The sequence below is a fragment of the Pongo abelii genome, chromosome X (genome assembly GCF_028885655.2).
Source record: "Pongo abelii isolate AG06213 chromosome X, NHGRI_mPonAbe1-v2.0_pri, whole genome shotgun sequence".
In the NCBI taxonomy this organism is placed as follows: Eukaryota; Metazoa; Chordata; class Mammalia; order Primates; family Hominidae; genus Pongo; species Pongo abelii.
Window position 1 is genome coordinate 20,270,813 of NC_072008.2, and position 27,418 is coordinate 20,298,230.

A 27,418-nucleotide genomic window follows, 5' to 3' on the forward strand; every position below is an offset into this window, starting at 1 on the left:
CACTACCTGGGGAGTTCACACTGTTTGCCAACACTTTGTTATAATAAAAGTCAAGAGAGACGTAGGCAACAGGGTTATCACGACAGTTCAGGGAAAGATACTTTACTTGTCCTGGGGGTGGCAGTGGGCAAGGCAGGCTTCCTGGAAGAAGTAGCGCCTTAGCAAAATCTTATATGTGTGGTAGTTAGCCAGGTAAAGAAAATAGATGGTGTTAGCAACTGAGGGAACTATAAATTCAGACAGAGCAGCATGGAAAATGAGGCATGTGCAAGAAATTTACATACTAGAACACAGAGCATAAGGTGTATGACAAAGGGTGTGTGAGAAGTCTGAAAACTACAGAGGAAGGCAGGGTCTTAAGGGGCTGGGGACTTTAGACTGTAGGCAGGGAAGTTAAATGGGTAGTTATGAGTGTTAGATCTCTTTTCTAGTAATGTGGAAGATACTTTGGGGTAGTCTGGAGACTGAGACTAGTCAATATTGAATATGAACTAATAGTAATATTAACACTGAACATTTAGGTAAGTGTTCAAGTAACTGCAGATATTAAAAGCAATAATATCGTAAGTACTTTTCTTCTTAAAGCAAAAGTAGAAAAAAATAACTGTACAAACATATCTTTATTGATAAATGAAATTATGCCATATACACATATAAACTGTTTTCAAATCTACTTTTTAAACTTACCATGTTGGTTTTTTTTTGTTTGTTTTGTTTTTGTTTTTGAGACAGGGTCTTGCTCTGCTGCGCAGGCTGGAGTGCAGTGGTGCGATAACTGCTCACTGTGGTCTTGACCTGCCGGGCTGAAGCAATCCTCCCACCTCAGCCTCCAGAGTAGCTGTGACTATAGGCATGAGCCACCATGTCAGGCTAATTTTTAAATATTCTTTAGAGACAGGGTCTCCCTATGTTGCCCAGGCTGGTCTTGAACTCCTGGACTGAAGCAATCCTCCTGCCTCAGCCTCCCAAAGTACTGGGATTACAGGTGTGAGCCACTGTGCTCGGCCCGGCTAATTAAAAAAAATTTTTTTTTGTAGAGATGGAGGTCTCACTGTGTTGACCTGGCTGGTCTTGAACTCCTGGCCTCAAGTGATCCTCCTGCCTTGGCCTCCCAAACTGCTGGTATAATAGGCATGGGCCACTGTGCCCAGCCTATGATGAGTTCTTTGTCTACCACATGATTTTTGAAAATACACTACTTTCAATGTGAGTTAGACAACTGACTCAAATGATCCATATTAAAGAATCTACTTACATCCTTTAGAGTGATAATGTTTGGATGCTGTCCATAACGAAGAAGAATTTCAATTTCTTCTGTTGGGTCTCTCTTGCTTTTATCAATAATCTAAAAGGCAAATATTTATCACAAAACCTCATGAACTACATAGTTATAAACATTAATTGTTTATAGCTACAGACCTTGGGTATTACCTCATGTAAAGAGTGTATAAATAAGCCATTTATCAATCAGTTTTATTCAACTACCTGGCCAGATTGTTTAATCAGAAAGCCAGTCTTGATATAGATGGCAAGGCTGTAAATTCTAAATTATGAGTCGCATTCCCACCATGCCTCTCCAATGTAAGTTTGTAGTAAGTTTAGGACTTAACCAAAAACTCAAAAAGCCTCGAGAAAAGGTACCAAGAACACAGTTAACATATCTTTTCTTCTATCCTTGAGGCCTTAAACATTTGGGAACTCAGTCAACTTCTAACCCCCCATCAATACAGATAATTAAGAGCTAGATATATCTATAACACCACCACTAGCATCTGCTTATTGAATTAAGTTTACTTCCTTTAATAAAATGCTTCAATTGAATATCCTGTTAGCTGTAAGCTACTTATAAAAGCTAATTATCTGTTAAGTAGAACAATCTTGTTTTTGAAGTTAGGCAGAAAGCTACATAGAAAACCATACCTAGAATTTTATTTGGTTAGAATTTGGTTTAATTATTATAATAAAGCCCTTTAAAATAGTAATGTAACTTTCTAACCCTTTTATTTTGGCTGCTCCTTAAAAATATTTCTCTTAATGTTTTAATCTGCTAAACTAATATAAAAAAGACAAATTTTGCTTTCTATTCATTCAAAGGGTAGTCTGAAACAAATTAGGTGGCCTTTGTATGTTCAATTTTAAACAGCTTAGTAATTAAGTATGTACTAAATACCCAGACACTCCAGCAACCTAGGAAAGAGGTTACAACTCTCAGCATGGGTCCAGTCTTCTATACGAAATGGATTTATAGTTGACCCTTGAACAACACAGGTTTGAACTACGAGGGACCAATTACACGTGGATTTTCTTCTGCTTCTGCCACCCCTGAGACACCAAGACCAACTCCTCTTCTTCCTCCCTCCTCAGCCTACTTAAGGTGAAACTGATGAGGAAAAAGACCTTTATTATGATCCACTTCCATTTAATGAATAGTAAATATATTTTCTCTTCCTTACATGTTTTTTTTCGTTTTTTGAGACAGGGTCTTGTTCTGTTGCCCAGGGTGGAGTGTAGTGGCGCAATCATCACGGCTCACTGCAACCTCGAGCTCCTGGGCCCAAGTGATCCTCCCACCTCTACCTCCTGAATAGCTGGGACCACAGGCACACACCACTACACTCAGATAATTTTAAAAATTATTTGTAGAGATGAGGTCTGGCTATGTTGCCAAGGCTAGAGTACAGTGGCACATAGCTCACTGCAGCCTGAACCTCCTGAGCTCAAGCAATCCTTCCGTCTCAGCCTCCTGACTAGCTGGGACTACAGGCACATGTAGCCATGCCTGGCTAATTTTTAAACAATTTTTCTGTAGAGATAGGGTCTTGCTATGTTGCCCAGGCTTGTCTCAAACTCCTGGCCTCAAGCAATCCTCCCACCTCGGCCTCCCAAAGTGCTAGGATTACAAACGTGAGACACTATACCTGGCATGATTTTCTTAATAACACTTTCTTTTCTCTAGCTTACTTTATTGAAAGAATACAGTATATAATACATATAACATACAAAATAATCGACTATATATGCTATCAGTAAGGCTTCTGGTCAACAGTAGGCTATGAGTAGTTAAGTTCTGGGGAGTCAAGTTATACGTGGATTTTCAACTGCTTGGATCAGCACTCCTAAGTCCTGTGTTATTCAAGGGTAGACTGTACTTGTAAAACAGTTCTGTATTTGGAGAACAGGGAAGATAAACATACAGGTGCCCACTGTAATCAACTGCAAATGATAGTGTGGAATTAGGCAAATGGGTGATTAAGAGGAGAGGTATATGGAATAGACATGCTAATTTAAGAGATGATCTGGGACTAGTCTTTTGAAAACCAGAACACACTGGGAGGGGTTGTTTTTGGCATGGATCTGCTAATCTGAGCCCAGTTTGCATTAGATCTATACTTGTGCTTGTGGACCTCAAATATGTGGTAATTTCAGTAGAATCCAGTTGTGTTGGGATTGGTTTTATGAATCATTTAAGTTACAAAAATCCACAAATAGCTTGGAGATATTTTCAAGGTTTTAGGCATAGTCCTCAAGGTTTCTGTAATTCAAAGAGGCCTCAGGACATTTCTGCTTTTTATGATGTATTTATGGAGGCAAGACACATCCTTAAACTGCCTACCAAATACATTATTAGTCTTTTCTCCTTTCATGTAAGCAATTTGAAAATTTCTATGTATCTTAGATTTCAATAAGAGCAATGAATAGGAAAATAGAAAATTAAATGTATTTCTTTTAAAAATTTCCTTCTTTAAAATTAGCTTTATTGTACTTCCAATGAAGCAAATTAAATGTATTTTTATGGTTCATCCTTCTATCTGACAGAGAGCCCTATAGACACTGACGACTTTAAAGCAGTTACATCTAAGTTTAGAAGAGTGATAACAACTAATGTCACTATCTCTCTAAACGTGAGCTATGCATATTTATAAAACCAGTCCTAAGGTTCAAACAAGTTGAAAGCTCTAGACATTGTTTGAATTGCTTGAGATTGGAGAGCAGAGGTTACTATTCCAAGAAGTGAAAAGAGACGTGAACATAGTGTTTGTTCACTTACAACTAAAGGTTTGAAATTCAAACTTTATCGCAGAGCTAGGTTCCTTGGTTTTTGGCTTAGAAAATTCTGTCTTAGGATACTTGATGAAATTAAAACAGCCAATGATAATGACTTTTATGATAGTGGTTTTTATTCATTTATTGGTTCCCAGATCCTTTTAGATGCAAAGAAAGGTATGAACTTTTTGCCAGAGAAGATGTAAACATACAAAATTTTGCACACAATTTTGAGGAATTTGCTGACACCCTGAGCATAAAATGGGGACTTCTCAGAGTAAAAAGGTACTTTAAAAATCACTTGAGGTAAAAAAAAAAAAAAAAAATCACTTGAGGTGTAAACTGGTACTGCTCTGGGCAAACTAGATATATAACCACCTTACCTTTAGCTCACAGGGTTCTAGATTAAGATCTCTGAAGACCACTAGCCAGATATTTAACTTTTTTATAACAAAAGGCACTTTTAACAACAAGAGGAGTGTAATTTTTAACTCGTACTGACATGCATGAACAAGAACTGTATGAATTGCATTTTAAATAAAAAAAATTTACCTTCACTGCAAACTCCATGTTTGTAGCTTTATGTATACATCTCTTGCAAACAGAGTAGGAGCCAACTCCAATATCTTCTTTTACTTCATATCCATCAGTAAACTGAATACTGTTCCTGTGTAACTGCTACAAAAAATTATAAATTGGTGAAGAGTCCCATAATGCCTTTAGTGCATTTTATAATAGGGAAGTATGTTACTCAGCATGCATTGTCGATGCCCTACATATAAATGAGTAAGAATAAAAATACATCTTTATAGTACTTATTATTCTACAAACAAGTGATTTTGGAAGTGTTTACAATGAAATGTACAGCAAGAAATATGACTTAAAAAAGCTTATGTTATAAATAAAAATTGAATTTGCACAACAGAAAAAGCAGAGCTACTTGATATGGGGCCCATATCTTTGTCTGTAATTCTGCCTTATTCCAGTCCCCAGTTGGCTATAGGTTTTCAAGTACCTTTGCAAATGAGAAGTTTGAAACCTATGGTATAGAAGGAAAGGATTTAGGAGGATTCAGAATTAGAATATCTGAATTCTTGTCTCAGGTACACCACTTACAGGCTGTGTAACTTTGAGCCTGTATTTTCTCAGAGGGTAATGGTGAAGATTAAATAAAAATAATGTATTTGCAAGCAATACCTGTTATCGCCATTTTGGACTTTCAGTAGCCACTCCCTCCTTTCTTCACACTGAAGTCATAGTCTTACACAACTTATGCTAAAGAAGCTGGTCATGGGTTAGGGACTAATAACACACAGTAGATGATGAACAGCAACTTACTGATTCCATAAACAGGCTGAGGAAAGTTGTGCTGCCCTTGGCTACTGATATGAGACATCCATGCCTATAAGCTTTGTATATGTTAAAACTTGAATTTTGTAGGATATACAAGTTTGTGGTTTCTATGTTAAGTACAGAATTTATAATTTAAAAACTTGCCATACATTCATGTGCTTGCATAGTAAATGGCACAGACTATTTCAACATGACCTCTGCTTAAAAACCAGCGTTTTGTTTTTCTACAAAATGGAAAACAGGATAACTGACTCATGAAAAAATTTTAGAGCAAAAGCAACTTAATCGTCAAGAAAATCCAAGTACAAATGATATCCTAAAAACAATCCAGTGCTTCAAAAGATATATCTAGTTCCCTTTGATTAGAAAGATGACTTAAGATTTGAGTTCATTTTTATTTCTTGTATCTTTCTAAGGCAAAGGTTGACAAACTATGGCCAGTGAGCCAAATCTGATTCACTGCCTGTGTGTGTAAATAAAGTTTTATTGGCACACAGCCATGCCCACTCGTTTATGTATTGTCTGTGGTTGTTTTGTGCTACATAGCAGAGTTGAGTAGTTGTGACAGAGCCCATATAGCCCACAAAACCTCAAGTATTATCTGACCCTTCACAGAGAAAGTCTGCCGACTCCTGTTCTAAGGCATCAAAGACCCAGAAGACCTCAATTCATCATAGCTGACCTGAAGGAGGCAGAGGGTGAAACAAATTCGGCATGAAAAACATTTTGAGGCACAGGAGAGGACATAGACAACATCGTCATGTTTATCTCAACTCTTTTAAAATTCTACTTTCTTTTTTTTTTTTTTTCCGAGACAGAGTCTAGCTCTGTTGCCCAGGCTGGAGTACAGTGGCGGATCTCGGCTCACTGCAACCTCTGCCTCCCGAGTTCAAGTGATTCTCCTGCCTCGGCCTCCTAAGTAGCTGGGATTACAGGCATGCACCACCACGCCCAGCTAATTTTTGTATTTTTAGTAGAGACGGGGTTTCACTGTGTTGGACAGGCTGGTCTCGAACTCCTGACCTTGTGATCTGCCCGCCTCGGCCTCCCAAAGTGCTGGGATTACAAGCGTAAGCCACTGCGCCTGGCCTAAAACTCTACTTTCAAGTCACATAGGTATCTAGGATTTTGGTTCTTGCAACCTTTTCGATGACATACGAAAAAAATTTCTAAGAGTAAAGTTAATGATATAAAATGTATTTTATTTTATTTTTTGAGACAGAGTTTCAACTCTGTCACCCAGGCTGGAGTGCAGTGGTGTGATCTCCACTCACTGCAACCTCTGCCTCAGAATCAAGTGATTCTTGTGCCTCAGCCTCCTGAGTACCTGGAATTACAGGCATGTGCCATTATGCCCAACTCATTTTTGTATTTTTAGTAGAGATAGGGGTTTCACCATGTTGGCCAGGCTGGTCTTGAACTTCTGATCTCAAGTGATCCACCTGCCTTTGCCTCCCAAAGTGCTGGGATTATGGGTGTGAGCCACTATGCCCAGTCTAAAATGTATTTTAAATTGCTCACTTGAAGTCAGTAGAAAAAAATCTATTCACAGAATGAACTATATCTTACAACATTCCAAATCTAAAATTATTTAGACATCCACTCACCTGAACAATTGAATGTACACCAACTGTCTGCATAGCTTGGCTTTCATCATCTGAGGTAATAGCAACAAAACTAAACCCCCGAAAAAGCTGATGTGCATTAGCACTAGGTGGAATGCCAGGTGAATCTGAAAAGAGTAAGAAGTGACAAAGAAGATTCATTTGAAAGGAAATTAAGGGAAAAACTGTTGACACTATGACCTTTTTCACTTATTCTGGAATTCTATTTCTCAGGTACACAGTATATACCTCTTGCTTTCCGGGATACCTGTGAGGCACTGTATCAGATCTGTTCTGATTGTGTATTGCCATTACAACACCAACATCCTAGTCCCTCGGAGCCTAGAAAATAGCTAATTCATTTGAAGAATATAATACATCGATGAATTATAGGGTTAATGGTATTCAAAATTAATGCTGTCCCATGGAATTTCCTGAAATGATGGAAATTTTCTTTATCTTTACAGTCTAATATGATAGCCACTAGCTACACACAGCTTTTCAACATTTGAAACGTGCCTAGTGTGACTGAGAAACTACATTTTAAATTTTAATTAATTTAAATTTAATTAGCCACATGTGGCTACTGGCTACCATATTAGAAACTGCAGCCCTCAATAATAACCTAGTTGGGGTGGAATGGGGGAGATACAAGGTTGATCTACAGCAAATTTAGGAGATTTGAAGATAGCATAGAGAGTTGTCTAGGAAAAGATTTTCTTTTTTTCTTTTTGAGACAGAGTGTCGCTCTGTCACCCAGGCTGGAGTGCAGTGGTGCAATTCTGATGCACTGCAACCTCCATCTCCCAGGTTCAAGCAATTCTCGTGCCTCAGCCACCCAAGTAGCTGGGATTACAGGCACATGCCACCAAACCTGGCTAATTTTGGTATTTTTAGTAGAGACAGGGTTTCACTATGTTGGCCAGGCTGGTCTCGAACTCCTGGCCTCAAGCGATCTGCTCGCCTCAGCCTCCCAAAGTGCTGGGATTACAAGTGTGAGCCACCGCGCCCAGAGTCTGGAAAAGATTTTCTGATGGAACAAGAAAAAAACATATTTGTTGTCATATATTTGGGTTTTCACATTTTCTCCTTACCTTTGGGAGTTTTTGCAGTAAACTCAGGATCAAAATAGAATGTATCTTCAGGCCTGCCCGTTGCAGGTTTAAATGGTGGATGAATTTCTCTTCTATACAGTTTCTGGAGGGAAAAAAAAAAAGAGACTTAGACATATTTTAACTATAATGAAATATTTCAAGCAAGTTTTCATTCTATACTTACATTCCAGTCTATTGTTGAGAAAAATGAATGTCTTTTAATTTCTTCAACTCCATCTGGTCCTGCACCTATCAAAAATGGATTCATTGGTAATTTTATTTCAAGGAGAAATATACATATTGCTCAGCCTTTGTTTTCAATACTTGTCTAATTAATTAATTAATTTTGAGACAAGGGCTTGCTCTGTCACCCAGGCTGGAGCGCAGTGGTGTGATCTCAGTTCACTGCAGCCTCAACCTCTCAGGCTCAAGTGAGCCTCCTACCTCAACTTCCTGAGTAGCTGGGACTACAGGCGCGCACCACCACGCCTGGCTAACTTTTGTATTTTTTGTAAAGATGAGGTTTTGCCATTTTACCCAGGCTGGTCTTGAACTCCTGGACTCAAGTAATTCTCCCGCCTTGGTCTCCCAAGTGCTGGGATTACAGGCGTGAGCCACCAGGCCTAGCCTTGTCTAAATAGTTAATAATTCCACCACAAAACAAATATCTACTCCCCGCTAAAAACAAACACCAACAAACATACAACATAAACAAATTAGTTAAAATTTTTACCTAATCTGTTTGCAGGATTTCGCTTGAAAAGCATTCGTAAAAGACTCTGGGCTTCAGGACTCAAAAACTGTGGCATTCCAAGTTTGGCTCTAAATAATAAATCCACATAATATTTTATTTTTTGGAGGCATCTGTATTTTTATTTTTAAAAATTCTTAAACTTTTTGAGATACTTGTAGATTCACACTCAGTTGTAAGAAATAATACAGAGAGATCCCCTGTGCCCTTTACCCAGTTTCCCCCAATGGTAACATCTTACAAAACTACAGTACAATATCACATCCAGGATACTGACATGGAGACAATCCAATGATCTCATTCACACGGCACTGGTTTTATTTGCACTTATTTGTGTGTGTGTTTAGTTCTATGCCATTTTATTACATGTATGGCTTCTGTACGAATACGTCACAGTTTATCCATTATCTGTTGAAGGACATTTGGGTTGTGCCCAGTTTGGGGTAATATGAATAAAGCTACAGTGAACATTTATGTACAGGTTTTCATGTGAACACATAACTGAATTTTAGTTCATAATCTAATGAGCTTTTTCATTTTTCAAAATTTTGCAAAGAGCACTGTGAAAGTAAGATCATTTGAATCCTAGCTCTGGCTCTGTTACTAAGAACTTTGTGACAGTGGGAAAGCCAATTATTCTGGGCCTGTTATCATTTCTTCATAAGCAAAGGGATTGGACTCTAGACCAATAGCTCCCAAAGTATAGCCTCGGAACTCCTCCTCAAAGGGAATTTAAGAAACCTAACATTTAAAGCTGCTAAGAGAACATGTGTTTCATATGCCACTTTTTCCTTTCTATTCCCTTTAACAGCCCCTGAAGGGAAGGGGAACTGTGGGAAAGAGGATTGTGAAATATTGAAGATACACAGTCTAAAAACTGCTGGCCTAGATGAACTTGAAGGTCTGTTTCAGCTCTGATTTTAATTCTTTTTCCAAACCTACAAATTAAAGAAACCAATGATCCTGTAAGTATGACAATAATAATAGAGCTGGGGAAAATTCCTATTTCAGAAACAGATCCATTTATTATTCAGTGGGTTGTTATTGAGCTATTACATGCCAGACACTGTTTAGCGCTGAGGATACAGAGATAAAGAGAGCCCATGAAACTCATGGTCCATGGTGAAGATGGATACAGATAATGCTAGTACATTAAGAGACAAATGCAGAAGAACATATGCAAAGAGTGACAAGGGAACAGTAGGGGATATTTAATTTAACATGGGAGATTATGAAAGGTCTTGAATGCAATCTAAAGGCTAACAATTTATTCATTTGGCTAGTGTTTCCCCAAATTTTACTGAATAACATTAATCCCTCTAGATAGTTAGCAACAATAAAAAGATTCATGACCCAATGAGCTTGTAGAATGCTATCTATTATATCCCCCTATTAGACACACAGAATTAAAATACACTGCATATAAAAAGGCTGAGAAATCTAGAGCAAACAAATCAGTTTTTTTTTTTTTTTTTTAAAAGACAGAGTATCCAGGCTGGAGTGCAGTGGCACAATCTCGGCTCACTGCAATCTCCGCCTTCTGGGTTCAAGGGATTCTTGTGTCTCAGCCTCCCAAGTAGTTGGGATTACAGGTGTGTGCTACCACCACACCTGGCTTTTTTTTTTTTTTTTTTGTAGAGATGGAGTTTTGCCATGTTGGCTACGCTGGTTTTGAACTCCTAGCCTCAAGTGATCCTCCCACTTCAGCCTCTCAAAGTGCTAGGATTATGGGCGAAATCAGTATTTTCTAAGTATTTATTTCCAGCACCTCTTTTTCAAAGAATACCTATTAACATCTTGTAGAATTAATACTCTCTTGGACAAATCTGGGGAAACACTATTGTATTAGATAACAGGGATGCAGCAGAGGTCCTGAAACTGGACTAACATGACTAGACTTATTTTCAAGAAGGTAACTCCAAGGGTAGTAGAGAACAATTTGGAGTGGGAAGAGGTCATAAGTGGTAGGCAATCAACTTAGGAATGTGGTCAGATAGTGTGGGTAAGAGGTCACTGTTTTCTGAATACTTTAAGCTGTTTAATTCAGAGGAAAGGCTGGAACAGTGAAATAATTCTGAGATCGAATTTGGAGAATACCTAATTATGCAAAAGAGAGAAGGAATAAAAAATGATTTCCAGGTTTCTGGCTTGGAAAAGAGGGTGCATGAAAATGCTGATAACTGGGAGTATAAGAAAAGAACAGCAAATAAAGATACATTTAGTTCAAAGATGTGAAGTCATGCATGTTATGTTTTGGGAGGGCCAGGCAGGTGAGTAAATAGAAACACAGGTCTAATGCCTGGTAAATTCATGTAAGAAAGAGTGATTTGAGAGTGATTAAAATGTGGAGGGTAGTTATAGGAAAGACTGAAGTCACTTAGGAAAGAGTGCAGAGGGGGAAGAAAAGCATATCATAGATGGATCCTGGGGGATAAGACCATTTAATAGGTAGTCAGAAAAAGAACAATTAGGGCATTAAAAATAATGAATGCAATTGGCTGAATCACACTGATTATTAAATCCCATGAGTTTATTATAGTAAAATAAGAAAAAGCAAAGTCAAAACACAAAAACTCAACTCACTGGATACTACCCCCACTAGGAAGTAACTAGGGCTCTGACATTAGAAACAATTAAGAAAAGAATTAAGTATTTATTCTCTTTTTCTTGGATGAGCCTTATTTCAAGTAATTAAATCATCATAGTTGATGAGGGAAAGTTAGTTGAGAAAATACCAGCTAATAAATGAGGAAGGAATAATAATAATAATAGAAAATCATGGCTGGTGCATAGTGGCTCATGCCTGTGATCCCAACACTTTGGGAGGCGGAGGTGGGAGGATCACTTGAGCCCAGGAGTTTGAGACCAGCCTGGCAACATAGAAAGATACCATCTGTACAAAAGATTAAAGAACTTGGCTGGGCATGGTGGTGCACCTGTAGTCCTAGCTACTCGAGAGGCTGAGGCAGGAGGATCGTTTGAGCCCAAGAGTTTGATGTTGCAGTGAGCTGTGATCATGCCACTGCATTCAGATCTGGGCAACAGAGCAAGATCTCATCTCTAAAAAACTTTTTTTTTTTTTTTTTTTTTTAAAAAAGCAATTCATCACTTTTGAATTCCTTATAAAATAACTGTTTCAAGTAATGATTATTAATGGATAGAACCATTAGTTAAAAGCATGACAGGGAACTTTACAACGGAGGAATCAGCTGCAACCACTGGAGCCCATCACTTAAAGTGGGGGCAACCAGGTATTGTAAGCCTCCTGATGTAACAGGGACCACACAGTATTAGCTGTGAAATAATATTGCTAAAACAGTTTAACCAAAAACAGAATAGAGGATCAAGTTAATAACACTAAGGGAATAAAAAAAATTTCCATACTCCTAGGAAAAGACTAATTGTTATGTAACCATGGTAACAAGAGAACCACCAGAACTGGTTTTAAATCCTTTCAGTTGGTTTAAAATCCATTGAATTGATCAATGACAACTTGCCTGGTGAACACCTGCAAAGATGAGTAACTGCTCTTTGTCTCTGAAAATTAGCCAAACAGGAATGGACTCACTCGAATAAACACACCTGAGTGCCCAATGATCAACAACAGTCCCACCCAAATAATCACATTATTACAGATAATGTCAACCCACTTATAGACATGAAAATCTGCCAGTTCTTGAGCTCCACCCTTCTTCAAAACCCTATATAAGATTAGTGGTCTACTATGTTTGGGGAGACTCTAGCCTTACCATAGCAAAGAATAAAATAAGCTTTATGCTTTTTGTTTCAGATATTGAGAGGGGGTCTCATTCTTTGACAAGATAAATCCAGAAAGCAGAGTTCTATAAAACAACTGACTAGGTTTCTATGAATAAACAGCAGGGGAAAAACAGGGATAGAGTAACAGAAGTTTAAGAAGTACAACCAAATGGAATGTGCAGACTTGATTTGGATCCAACTGTAAAGACACAGTTTTGAAGAAAATCTGAAAAAACTTAGTTAAGGACTGATGATACCTAAGCATTATTGCTAGTTTTATGTGGATGTGTAAGAAAACATCCATATTTTTAGCAAGGCAAACTGAATTAAGTAGATATGTCTGGAATGCTTATAATACTTCAGTAAAGAAAAGAAAAAAAGAATAGATAAAGCGAAATGGCCAAATCTCGATAAATGTCGAATCTGGGTAACAGGTATATGTGTTCACTCAATTATTCTATTTTTGATAATTCATATTTGAAAATTTTTATAATTAAAAAAGGAAAAACAGGAAGAGAAGAAATCATGTAAAAGAGACCAAAAGGGGAATGGTTAGAGAGGTGGAAGAAGTAGATCAAAGTAGGAAAAACTATGGAGGGAGGGAGCGGCCACCAGTGTCAAATACTCAGAGATGCCTTTCTTGAGTGTCCCATCTAATATGGCTCCTGCTTTCTGCTCCTTCCCTCACACAGTAAGGAGTCACTATTATGAGTACAGAATTCTGATTTATTATCCTTATATCTCCTATTACTATCTGAAATTGTTTAGATATTAATTCCTTGTCTCCCCCACTAAAATATAAGCTCTGAAGACCACCAAAGACCTTTTCAGTATTGTTAATACTACATCTCAAGTATGAGTAGCAAGAACTGAAACATCTGTTAAATGAATTATGTGAATGAATGGTACAGAGTCATCCTTTTGACAACCTGCCACTGGTTTTAGCAACCAGAAGACCACTGATAGCCACAGTGAGAGCAGTTTCAGTAGAGTGGTGGGGATGAATGACAAATAGGCTGTGGAATAAAATAAGCCAAAAAAGTAGTAACAGAAAGCATAGACTACTTTTTAAAGAAGCTTTGTGTTGAAAGGATGCAGGAAGATGGTACAGTAACTTGAAAGGAAGGCCAAGTCAAAGAAGGATTTAGTTTCTTCAACACGAGAGTGTTTGTTCGCTGAAAGGGAGGGATCATAGTAGATGAAGTGATAAAGGTTCAGTGATGAAAGTTCAGTGAACATTCATTTATGTAGCACATCTTTTTAGATCTTTTATATTGTGTAGAATAATATAAAATGCCCCAAAAAACCCCGAACAAAAACACCCAATGTACACAGCTCAATTATTTACCACAAACTGAATAGTCATCTGGCCAAGACATAACATTGCCAGAACCCCTCATACAGTGTAACCACTTCCTTTATTTTGCCTCAGGCTTTTAACCATCTAAATATGAACCCTAAAAACTATGCTTTAGTTTTGCCTGCTTTGTAAACTTTACAAATAGAATCATATAGTACTTTTTCTTTTGTGTCTGTACTTCCTTAGCTCCACATTCTTGTGAGATTTAGCTAAGTTGTTGCATGTAACTGTGGTTTGTTCATTTTCTTTGTTGTATGGCATACTACACCCATGGGCCAAGGCTTCAGCCTGTTTTTGAATGGCTCTCAAGAATTGTTTTATATTTTTACAGGGTTGGAAAAAAAATACAAAGAATATGTGACAGAGACTGTGTGTGTCCCACAGAGCCTAAAACACATATAGTAAATACAACAACTTCTACTGTATTCGACTGTATGACTACACCATCATTTATTAATTGATTCTTCTGTTAATAATCAGGTTTCCACTTTTTGGCTATTACAAATAATGCTGCTATGAACGGCTTTGCACTTGTTTTTTGATGTGTAACTAGACTCTTTTAACATGGGTGCATGTCTAGGAGTGGGGAGTACTGGATGAGGGTATACATATATTTGTCTTTAGAAGATAAGGACAAAAACTGCTTTCCAAAGTGGTTATATGAGTATTGATATTCCTTCCAGCTATGTATAAAAGTTGCCACTGCTTCACATCCCACCATTTTGTACTGTCAGTCTTTTTATTTTTATTTATTTTTATTTTTTAAAATTTTTGTATAGGGCAGCAGTCTGGGCCAAAAATGGTTCAGAATGCTCCTGTCAATCTTTTTAATTTTAGCCATTCTGGTGAGTATGCAGTGATATTTCTTTGTGATTTTAATTTGTATTTTCTGATTAACGAGGTTGAGTATCTTTTCATAAGTTTTTTGGCCATTGAATATCCTCTTCTGTCAGATCCCTAAGTCTCTTGCCCATGTTTTTATTGGGTTGGCTTTTTCTTATTGATTGGGGTTCTAGATAGATTGGTAATGATTTTTATGTATGGTGGAAGGTAGGAATTTTTAAAAAAATTTTTAATTCTTTTAAAGCAAATTTTTTTTGAGACACGGTCTTGCTCTATTACCCAGGCTGGAGTGCAGTGGCATGATCATGGCTCACTGCATCCTTGACCTCCTGGGCTCAAGCGATTCTCCCACCTCAGCCTCCCAAGTAGCTAGGACTACAGGTGTGCACTGCCACACCTGGATAATTTTTATATTCTTGAACTCATGGCCTCAAGTGATCCTCCCACCTCAGCCTCCCAAAGTGTTTGGATTACAGGTGTGAGCCACCACTCCCTGCCTATTTTTTATACGAATATCTAACTTTTCCACCAGCATGATTTATCAAGAAAAGGCTATTCTTTCCCTGCTGCTCTGAAATTCCCAATGGTTGCAAATTAAGTGTCCACATATATAGATCTGTTTCTGGGCTCTTTATTCTATTGCATAGATCTACTTTCCACACTTGTTTCAATGCCGTATTATCTTAGTTACTGTTATAATAAGACTTAATACCTGGTAAAGCAAGTCTTCCTATCTTAGTCTTCAAGAGTATTTTAGCTACTCTTGGTCCTTTGTATTATCATATTAGAATCAGTTTATCAAGATTCACATTAAAAAGTTACTAGGATTTTAATTTTATTTGCATTGAAACTATAGTTTTGTCATCCATTATAGTAGCCACTAGCTACATATGGCTACTGAGCACCTGAAATGTGCCAATCCACATTGTAAGTGTAAAATACACACTGAATTTCAAATGAGTATGAAAAAAATTAGTTTACAACAAATACCTCAATCATTTTTTAACATTGGTTACATGCTGAAATAACATCTTGGGTACACTGGGTTAAATAAAATATTACAATTAACTTTCCTTTACTTTTTTTTTTTTTTTTTTTTTTTTGAGATGAGTTTCATTCATCACCCAGGCTGGAGTGCAGTGGCATGATCTTAGCTCACTGCAACCTTCGCCTCCCGGGTTCAAGTGATTCTCCTGCCTCAGCTTCCCAAGTAGCTGGGATTACAGGTGTGTGCCACCATGCCCAGCTAATTTTTGTATTTTTAGCAGAGACAGGGTTTTGCCATGTTGGCCAGGCTGGTCTCGAACTCCTGACCTCAGGTGATCCACCCGCCTTGGCCTCCCAAAGTGCTGGGATTACAGGCGTGAGCCACCACGCCCTGCCTCTTTTTACTTTTTTAAACGTAGGTACTAGAAAACTTAAAATTACGTATGTGGTTCGCATTATATTTCTTTTCTTTTCTTTTTTTTGAGACAGGGTCTCGCTCTTCACTCTGTTGCTCAGGTTGGAGTGTAGTGGTGTGATCAGGGCTCACTGCAGTCTTGACCTCCCAGGCTCAAGTGATCCTCTCACCTCAGCCTCCCAAGTGGCTGGGACTACTGGCACGTGCCACCACATCTGGCTAATTTTTTTATTTTTTATTTTTGTAGAGATGGGGTTTTGCCATGTTGCCCAAGCTGGTCTCAAACTCCTGGGCTCAAGCAATCTGTCCACTTTGGCCTCCCAAAGTGCTGGGATTATAGGCTTGAGCCACCATGCCTGGCTGGTTCACATTATATTTCTAGTGGATAACACTGATCTATAGAACTGTTATCTTTACCACACTGGGTCTGTCATAAAATGAACATGGCATATCCTTTCAAGTTATTTTGGTCTTTTAAAATTTCTTTAAATAAAATTTTACAGTTTTTTTTGCACAGAGGTCTTACACAACTTCTGCTAGATTTATCATTAGGTATCTGAGAATTTTTACATTGTTGTAAACACTATCCTCTTTGAAAATTCCACTTTTTTTTTGAGATGGAATTTCACTCTTATTGCCCAGGCTGGAGTACAGTGGCACGATCTTGGCTCACTGCAACCTCTGCCTCCCGGGTTCAAGTGATTCTCCTGCCTCAGCCTCCCGAGTAGTTGGGATTACAGGCACCTGCCACCATGCCCGGCTAATTTCTTCTGTTTTTAGCAGAGACAGGGTTTCGCCATGTTGGCCAGGCTAGTCTCGAACTCCGGACCTCAGGTTATCTGTCCGCCTCGGCCTGCCAAAGTGCTGGGATTACAGGCGTGAGTCACTGTGCCCGGATAAAAATTCCATTTTCTATTGCTAGTATAGAGACATAGAATAGATTTTTGTTTATTGACCTTGTATCCAGTAACTTTGCTAAACTCTTATTAATTCCAAGAATTTATATGATCACTGGATTTTCTTTTCTTTTCTTTTTTGAGACAGGGTTTTGCTCTTTCACCCAGGCTGGGATGCAGTAGAACCATCTCAGCTCACTGTAGCCTCAAGCTCCTGGGCTCAAATGATTCTCCTGTCTTAGCCCCCATCCGCCACCCCACAAAGTAGCTGGGACTACAGGTGCTTACCACCATGCCTGGCTAGTTTTTGCATTTTTTTGTAGAGACGGGGTTTTGCTATGCTGTGCAGGCTGATGACTGGATCTTCTATGGATACAGTCATGTTATCTAAATAATGATAATTTTATTTCTTCTTTTTAAACCTTATACTTTACTTTTTTGCTTGACTTACCATATTGGCTAGGACTTCCAGGACAATGTGGACAGAAGTGAAATAATGGGCATCCTTGCCATATTACAAATCCCAAAAGTAAAGCTTTCAGTATTTCACTATTAACATGAAGATAATATGAGTACTCTAAATCTACGCAGTCTGTTCACATTCAAACCATGTAATATTGATGAGTTTCTTAGTTATTTCTTATACTACAGCCAACACTAAAATCTCATTTTTTAGTGTGAAACATTGATTTTATTTTACTTTTTTGAGATACAGTCTCGCTCTGTTGCCCAGGATGGAGTGCAGTGGTGTGATATCAGCTCACTGCAACCTCCACCTCCTGGGTTCAACTGATTCTCTCGCCTCAGCCTCCTGAGTAGCTGAGACTATAGGTGTGCACCACCACGCCCGGCTAAGTTTTGTATTTTTAGTAGAGATGGGGTTTCACCATGTTGGCCAGGCTGGTCTCAAACTCCTCATCTCAAGTGATCCATCTGCCTCGCCCTCCCAAAGTGCTGGGATTACAGGCATGAGCCACAGTGCCCAGCCTGAAGTATTTATTTTAAAATCTCATCAAAACATCTATATTAAGGGAGTACTTACTTAAGAATCATAGTCATTGTTTCTTTTCGATCTTTTCCTTGGAAAGGTAGTGTACCAGTAAGCATTTCAAACTACAGAAAGGCAAAATAATCAGAAGTATTAGTCAATAAATATAAAATCTCAAGGCCAGAAGGTAAAAAAAAAAAAAGCATCATTTTAATTATAACCAAATATTCTAAAATTGCTACATAACAAGTGTTTTCTATTTCTACCATATTCGTTACTGAAGTTCTTGATAATTCCTAAAACAACTGAGCCATACAGTTTTTTTTTTTTTTTTTTTTTTGTAGAAATCAATCACATTTTTCTTTTCTTTTTTTTTTTGAGACAGGGCCTGGCCCTGTTGCCCAGGCTGGAGCGCAGTGGCGCAATCTCGGCTCACTGAAGCTTCCATCTCCTGGGCTCAAGCAATTCTCCCACTTCAGCCTCTCAAAGTGCTGGGATTAGAGGCATGGGCCACCATGCTCAGCTTCATCAATCACATTTCAAATGACAATTTTAAAGTGTAGATATGTGAACAATTTGATAGATATGCCAATTTCATATGAACTTATTTATTTTTTTTGAGACGGAGTCTTACTCTGTCACCCAGGCTGGAGTGCAGTGGCACGATCTTCGCTCACTGCAATCCCCGTCTCCTGGGTTCAAGTGATTCTCCTGCCTTAGCCTCCCAAGTAGCTGGGATTACAGGTGTGTGCCACCATGCCTGGCTAATTTTTTGTAGTTGTAGTAGAGACAGGGTTTCAACATGTTGTCCAGGCTGGTCTTATAGGCATGAGCCACCACGCCCAGCCTAATTTTTGTATTTTTAGTAGAAACGGGGTTTCACCATGTTGGCCAGGCTGGTTTCAAACTCCTGACTTTAAGTGATCCACCTGCCTCGGCCTCCCAACATGCTGGGATTACAGGCGTGAGCCACCGCGCCCAGCAGAACTTACTATATATTTTTTGAGACAGAGTCTCGCTCTGTTGCCCAGGCTGGAGTGCAGTGGCGTGATCTTGGCTCACTGCAACCTCTGCCTCCCAGGTTCTAGCGATTCTCCAGCCTCAGCCTCCTGAGGTGTGTGCCATCCTGCTCGGCTAATTTTTGTATTTTTAGTGGAGATGGGGTTTTGCCATGTTGGCCATGCCAGTCTTGAACTCCAGACGTCAGGTGATCTACCCGCCTCAGCCTCCCAAAGTGCTAGGATTACAGGTGTGAGCCACTGCACTCGGCCAAACGAACTTATTTTAAGGGTCACTTACTAACAGATTTCTGGACCAGTTTCTCCAAAAGACCAAACACCATTAATGCTTTAGATTGTTACTATTAGCAGGAAATCTACGGTAATATTTTTTTTGCCTTTTCAAATTAGGATGAGATAGACGCAGCTAACAGATTTCATAGTCCTATACTGCATGCAATAATGTTTCTTGGTTATTTATTACATATGGCATAAAATAAAGAAAATAAAAACACCAGTTTTTTTTAACATTCACTGCTGATCCTCACTTAACAACCTCCTCCCCACCCAAAAAACCCCAAATTCAAACCTTACCATTAACACACCAAAAGACCACCAGTCAGCACTCTGAGTATGACCTCGACGATTAACTACTTCTGGAGCCATATACTCCACAGTTCCACAAAAAGAATATGCCTTCTTTTCATGGTCAATAGACTCTTTACTTAGGCCGAAATCTGCCAAAACAAATATCATAAATATCCTACATAAATTTGCACATGTAAATTTTAAACTTTGAGTTCTGACATTAATAATGTAAAATTTCTAATACAAGTTTTTTTTGTTTTTGTTTTTGTTTTTTGAGACGGAGTCTCGCTCTGTCACCCAGGCTGGAGTACAGTGATGCCATCTTGGCTCACTGTAACCTCTGCCTCCCGGGTTCAAGTGATTCTCCTGCCTCAGCTTCCCAAGTAACTGGGATTACAGGCATGCACCACCATGCCCAGCTCATTTTTTTTTGTATTTTTAGTAGAAACAGGGTTTCACCATGTCAGCCAGGCTAGTCTTGAATTCCCGACCTCAAGTGATCCACCTGCATCGGCCTCCCAGAATGCTGAGATTACAGGGGTGAGCTACTACGCCTGGCCCTAATACAAGTTTTTAATTTTAATACAGTGTATTACTCAATATTTGTACCACAATCAACCTTAAAGGAAAGTATATATTGTAGGAGAAAATATTTTAATAAAACGAGGATTTTTTTTTTTTTTACCTGTTAACTTGATGTGACCTTCTTCATCAAGAAGTATACTGAAAAAAACAAAGAAAATCTTTTAAGAACACTAAATAGAGATTTATAGAAGCTAAGACTGAAATTACATCCTTAAGCATCAGATCACCACATTTATTCTAAAACATTGCTTAGACTGTGAATAAGATGGCAAAGGCAAAGGAGGAACAAATTATTTTTTGGACACACATTTATAACAAATCCCAAAGGCAATGCCATAAACTTGTATTAATATGCCAGGGACACTTGAAAATTATTAGGAAAAGAATCAAATCACCTGTACTCTTCCCAGCTGCTCTTTCTAATGCCTTTCTGCAGACGTAGTTTGACTAAACCCCCTAGTGCCTGCATTAATAGACAGAGGGTCCACACATTTAATTCAAAAACATCAGACATGTCATTCTCTTGGTTATTTTATTTTGCCTTTTTTTCCTTTTTGTGGAGAATAGGGTCTCACTCTGTTGCCCAGGCAGGTCTTGAACTGCTGGGCTCAAGCTATCCTCTTGCTTCTGCCTCCCTAAGTGCTGGGATTACTCCCTAAGGTGTGAGCCACTGCGTGCCCAGCTCTCTTGGTCATTTTAAAGGTATCTGACTCAATCATTGTTTCCTTATTGTTTTTTCCTGACATGACCTACACAATCCTCTTCTCCTTCCCCATACTCCTTGTTTTTCATTGACCCCTCCCTTCACTATACATATTCTCCAGGGTTTTCTCTCTTCCCCAATAAACTGTGAGCTCCTAGAAGGTTTGACCTTATTCATCTTTATAGCTCAGTGTTTGGCAGTGTACAGTACAAATAAGAAATGTTGAATGAATAAGGCCTGTTTGCAAAGGCCTACAGGGCATTCCAAATAGTTTGGGCTTCTTGTCAAGGAAAAGGGAGACCATAAATGGTGTACATTCATGGAGGGTAGAGAAATTTACAGAGAAAATAAAGGGCATTTAGTGAGCTCACTGGGTCATGATAAAGAACAACTGGAGAATGACACTCAGGTTTCTGGCTTGAGCAGATACTTGAGTGGAGAGTAATGCTATTAATCAGGGAGCTACAGAAAGGAGAGAGTACTAAGCTGTAAGCCAATAATTGTGTTAAGTTGGTGCAGAAGTAATTAAAAGTAATGGCAAAAACCGCAATTGCTTTTGCACCAACCTAATATTTCTGGATAGGTATGGGGTCAAGCAATAAACTGTTTCACTTATATTTAAAGCTATCCCACAATATAGGCATTTCCTTACTTTTATTTTAACTAAAAATGTGCAAGTCAAATTTTGTTATAAAATTTTACTATAACAAAAATATTCCAATCTTTCTATTTCATAAATGCAAACATAATTACAACAAAGTTTACCACTGAAGGTAATTAAGTAGGGACATATTTTTCAAGTTTCTTTTATCACAAGCACTTGTTATGAAAAATACTAATATTGATTATGCTTGATTATGAAGAGATCAACACATTTAGAGAGTATAAAGGGCATTATTAGGTACTGTAGTAATCATCCTCCCTTCTAATGAATACACGAAAAACAGTTCTAAAAACAAAACTTCAAGTCATTCTCAGTAATTCTGAAAGAAAAAAGGATAATATGGCTGAAAGGGCATTAGTTATGCCTTCTGTAGCAAATGCATGCTTCTAAGATAACCATGCTTATACTGTATCTTTGAAAGAAAAAGTCAACTGTATCACTCTCAATAAACAACATTCCTTTTCAATGGTTACTAATTATTTTTAGTCAGATTTATTACAACAGAGTTCTAGTTTAAAAGAATCTGAAAAACCCTTAAAAGTTCATAAAATATTTGGCCTAAAAATTTAAATTTCTCCCAAGTTCTGTATGATGGTATTTACTTGTATAATTTACCAACTAAGTGTTATTTCAAATTAATAACATCATCTAGACATGTATGTTTAAGATCTTAATATAAGCAATCTTATCTACATTTGATCTTATTAAAGCCTTGAGACAGGGCTCATACTTTAATGTAACTTTATGACCAATGCCAATACAATGGTCTATGGTAAATATATTCAATTAAATAGTATAAAACACACATTTTTATGAATGTTTAATCTTATGTTTATAGTAATCTTTCTAAGGACTATATGCTTGAATATTCATTCTCACCAATAATTATATTTTGTGTCACAATAGTTATAAGTTGGGAACATAATCAGGAAAACTCAGCAGTTATTTGGGGAATAAAAACAAAACCATATGAAACTTATCCAAAAACAATAAAAAACATACGTAAAATATAAAAGTATAACAATTTCTAAATGATCACTTAGAAGAGTTCCAGATGAGCATTTCCTCTCTTCCTCTGTTAATATAGAATTTAAATTTTGTACTAACTTTTTTTTTTTATTATTATGCTTTAGGTTCTAGGATACATGTGCAGAACGTGCAGGTTTGTTACATAGGTATACACATGCCATGGTGGTTTGCCGCACCCATTAACCTGTCATTTACATTAGGCATTTCTCCTAATGCTATCCCTCTCCTAGCCCTCTAGCTCCTGACAGGCCCCAGTGTGTGATGTTCCCCTCCCTGTGTCCATGTGTTCTCATGGTTCAACTCCCACTTATGAGTGAGAACATGCAGTGTTTGATTTTCTGTTCCTGTGTTAGTTCGCTGAGAATGATGGTTTCTAGCTTCATCCATGTCCCTGCAAAGGACATGAACTCAGCCTTTTTTTATGGCTGCATAGTATTCCATGGTGTATATGTGCCATATTTTCTTTATCCAGTCTATCATTGATGGGCATTTGGGTTGGTTCCAAGTCTTTGCTATTGTGAATAGCGCTGCAATAAACACACATGTGCATGTGTCTTTATAGTAGAATGATTTATAATCGTTTGGGTATATACCCAGTAATGGGATTGCTGGGTCAAATGGTATTTCTGGTTCTAGATCCTTGAGGAATCGCCACACTGTCTTCCACAATGGTTGCACTAATTAACACTCCCACCAACAGTGTAAAAGTGGTACTATTTCTCCACATCCTCTCCAGCATCTGTTGTTTCCTGACTTTTTAATGATCGCCATTCTAACTGGTGTGAGATGGTATCTCACTGTGATTTTGATTTGCATTTCTCTAATGACCAGGGATGATGAGCTTTTTTTCATGTTTGTTTGCCACATAAATGTCTTCTTTTGAGAAATGTCTGTTCATATCCATGAGTAATATTCAAAATTCTTAATATGATGGTTGTACAACTCTGTGAATATACTAAAAATCAATGAATTATACACTTTTTTTTTTTTTTTGAGACTGAGTTTCGCTCTTGTCACCCAGGCTGGAGTGCAATGGCGCGATCTCGGCTCACTGCAACCTCCACCTCCCGGATTCAAGCGATTCTCCTGCCTCAGTCTCCCAAGTAGCTGGGATTACAGGTGTGCGCCTCCACGCCTGGCCAATTTTTGTATTTTTAATAGAATAGGGTTTCACCATGTTGGCCGGGCTGGTCTCAAACTCCTGACCTCAAGTGATCTGCCTGCCTTGGCCTCCCGAAGTGCTGGGATTACAGGTGATCTACTGCACCCAGGCAATAACTTGTATAATATATGAATTACAACTCAATAAAGCTGTTTAAAAATATTCCTGGTAGAGCAAGGCTCGTGCTTATATGCTTATAAAAGGAAAAAAAAAAAACTTTCTTACTCAGTGGTAGATAAACATCAACAAATTAAAACAGAAGTGTGTACAATTTAAATAATATCCGATTCTTGATGATTGTTACTATCAAACCTGTGGGAAATTTGCTCAACTCACACTTAAAATTTGAAATTACATGGAGAAGAAAATTTTCAATAAATGGTATTTGGGGGAAAGAAAGGGTTAGCTTTATACCATCCCTCCTGCCAAAAAATTTCTAAACAATGGAGCTAAAAGAAAAAAAAAGAAACTATAAAATTAGAAGGAAAATATCTGATCATAGAACTGGGGAAAGCCTAAGAATGAGAGTCAGAATAAATCACAAAAGAAGATTGGTAGATCTGCCTGAAGAAAAAAACGTGCATAAATTAAACAGCATAAAGTTAAAATTGAAAGACTGGAAAAAATGTAAATTTTCTCTTTTTTTTTTTTTTTTTTGAGACAGGGTCTCACTCTGTTGCCCAGGCTGGAGATGCAATGGAGCGATCTTGGCACACTGCAGCCTCGATGCCCCAGCTCAAGCAATCCTCCTGCCTCAGCCTCCTGAGTAGTAGGGACTACAGTCGTGTGCCACCATGCCCAGCTAATTTTTTGTAGAGATGGGGTTTAGCCATGTTGCCCACACTGGTCTACAACTGCTGGGCTCATGCAATTCAGCCTCCCAAAGTGCTCGGGTTACAGGTGTGAGCCACCATGCCAGACCAAAAATAACATTCTAAAAGAAAAATGAACAAAGGCCATGAGCAGAAAATTCACACAAAAATACAAATTGCCAATGAATGCAGATTTCAACCTCATTAAAAAATCAAAGAATGGGATGGCTGTGGTGGCTCATGCCTGTAATCCCAATACTTTGGGAGGCTGCGGCAGGTGGATCACCTGAGGTCAGGAGTTCGAGACCAGCCTGGCCAACATGGTGAAACCCTGTTTCTACTAAAAATACAAAAATTAGCTGGGTGTGTTGGCAGGCGCCCATAATCCCAGCTACTCGGGAGGCTAAGGCAGGAGAATTGCTTGAATCTGGGAGGTGGAGATTGCAGTGAGCTGAGATTGCACCACTGCACTCCAGCCTGGGCAACAAGAGCAAAACTCCATCTTTAAAAAAAAAAAAATCATAGAATGCACACAAAAACAGTATTTTTTGATTAACTGAGATTTTTAAAGTATGAAACTACAGTGTTAGCAGAGATATGAAGCACAGGCATGCTAGTGCAATACTATGGGAGTTTCATGAAGCCACTTATTTTTTATAATCTCCTAAACAATCATATTACATTGTATTCAACTTAGTAGCATGATTCCTTACTTTTCTGGTTTTAAGTCTCTATAAATTATTCCCAGGCTATGTAGATGGTCTAAAGCAAGTGCAAGTTCAGCCAAGTAGAATTTGACATCTTCTTCTGTGAACATCACCTAAAATAAAACAATAATTTTTCTAAATTTCTTTTTGTGTCTGTAATTTTTAAAGTTCCACTCTAGAGTTTAAATATCCTAAAAATTTTATAAATATGATAATTATACATAGCTTTGTTTACAATTTACTCATGAAAGGAATTTGCAAAATTATGTAATCAGTCAACCAATCACTTACTAAATAATAACTATGCACTATGGGAGAAATAATTTTACATTTTGTTGTTAAGTATATTCAGGGTGTGCCACTGTTGTCCCATGACAGTAACATTTTAGAAATGAAAAGTGATCTTTAAAATGCATGCTTAATTTCTAGTACTAATTGTTTAAGGATATCTTGTTGATACATTGTTGCTTCTGGAAAAAACTATAAAAGAAGCAGGGTTAAGACAAAGACTGTTTGTCAATTTAAAGTCCTGCTTTCAGAATAAATTCAAAAGGTAGGAAAAGAACTCTTTTTGGGTCTGATTCTTCAAGAATCTTGTGCCACTAGAGAAAATACAGTAAGCATAATACTGAAATATAACAAAGCTTTAGTTCAAACAGGATGCATGTAAATAGATTAAAAATAGAGATTAATTATATACCTCTTTGGATAAGCGTGTAAACAAATCTCCTCCCCTGAGAAAATCCAAAATAAGATACAACTTCCCTTCAGTTTGAAAAGCTGAATGAAGAAATGAAAATTTTCATTTAGTCCACCATAATTATTTTAGGTTTACATTAGGTCATTCATAAATGAATATTTTAAAAAATTAATTATATCAAATGTCCAAACTTACTTTTACTTAGAAGAAAACCACTGATTTTATCTTAGTTTCCATGTGGAAATGTTAAATACAGTGTTTCTTATTATGGAATCACTAGAGTTTCAACAGGCAAGTCACTCAGGAATACAATAGTTCTAAACCCATGATACATAAGAAAAACTCCTAACAAAAAAAGACTTACTTAACTACGAAATAACATACAAAAACCATGCCACTAGCTACAGAAAAAAATGTGCGTTGGTTAGGTTTAATTACACATGGTAAGAATCACCACACCTTTACCCACTGAGAAAAAGCATATGGCTTTGGGGAAAAGAACAGCAGTGACAATGGTTTTAGGATGTTGACATTAGGGATCTCTTTGGCTTTTAGGGTTGGCTAACACATATAGGCTATAAAAGGCTAGCATATTATTGTTCATTATTATTATAATAAAAAAGCAATAATTATCATTACCTGTTCCTATGGCTACCACTCAGAAACTAACTTTATAATATTTTAAAAAAACATAAGCTAAACAATAAAAGCTTCTAAAGTTTGTCTAAGAAATAATGGTTTAATTTTCATGATTTTTTACTATATAGATCTGCTAACCACATACAAATATATATTTATTTATATTAGTTTATCTGAATGTCCTCAGGGATTTTGAGGGATGAGGTCAAGGGATGATGTGGGAGACGGTTCATACTTACCATAATGCAACTTGACAATAAAAGGATGATTAACCTCTACCAAGATATCACGTTCCATTTTTGTCCGAACTCGGTCTCGAACTATAAAAGATTGTATGTATGCTACATTGTAATATCTTTCAAAGATAATCTTCAAAACAAATTCTTTTTGGTGCCCATACAATTTTGCTTGTGTGTACTAAAATGTGAATGTTTTATCATTCTTGAATTTACGAAATCAATAATGATGTCTTTTACTACATTAAATAACCAAAGGAAGTTGTGTATATTTATAAAATCCATGCTTTTAAGTTGGAAAAAATATAGAGAAAATATTAGGTATTGGCTTTAACATCGAATGCACAAGTATTTTAATCACAGCTGTGGAAAATGGCAAAAAAGCATGCAACTTTTAAAAAACAAGGCATCCTAATGAAACAGTAAAACACAAAAAACTAATAGGTTTCAAAATTCCATCAGTCCTATCAATTAAACTCAACAAACATTCATTAAGCATAC

The 27,418-nt window shown here is 37.6% G+C and overlaps 1 protein-coding gene across 7 annotated transcripts in view; it reads right to left on the minus strand.

Annotated features, from left to right (window-relative positions):
* RPS6KA3 (ribosomal protein S6 kinase A3) overlaps positions 1 to 27,418 on the minus strand; it is a 112,463-nt gene that overhangs the window by 13,431 nt on the left and 71,614 nt on the right. For 5 of the 7 annotated variants that reach the window (XM_024240403.3, XM_002831445.6, XM_024240404.3 and 2 more), the window contains 12 exons: positions 26,921 to 27,001; positions 26,043 to 26,122; positions 25,349 to 25,455; positions 20,366 to 20,403; positions 19,687 to 19,829; positions 18,149 to 18,219; positions 8,829 to 8,917; positions 8,280 to 8,344; positions 8,096 to 8,198; positions 7,005 to 7,129; positions 4,597 to 4,722; positions 1,256 to 1,345 (listed from right to left, as the gene is read on the minus strand). In XM_024240403.3, coding sequence (XP_024096171.1) covers positions 1,256 to 1,345; positions 4,597 to 4,722; positions 7,005 to 7,129; positions 8,096 to 8,198; positions 8,280 to 8,344; positions 8,829 to 8,917; positions 18,149 to 18,219; positions 19,687 to 19,829; positions 20,366 to 20,403; positions 25,349 to 25,455; positions 26,043 to 26,122; positions 26,921 to 27,001 — 1,118 coding nt within the window. The remainder of the gene's footprint in view (positions 1 to 1,255; positions 1,346 to 4,596; positions 4,723 to 7,004; positions 7,130 to 8,095; positions 8,199 to 8,279; positions 8,345 to 8,828; positions 8,918 to 18,148; positions 18,220 to 19,686; positions 19,830 to 20,365; positions 20,404 to 25,348; positions 25,456 to 26,042; positions 26,123 to 26,920; positions 27,002 to 27,418) is intronic. The other 2 variants (XM_063721398.1, XM_009234644.4) reach the window with 1 other exon arrangement.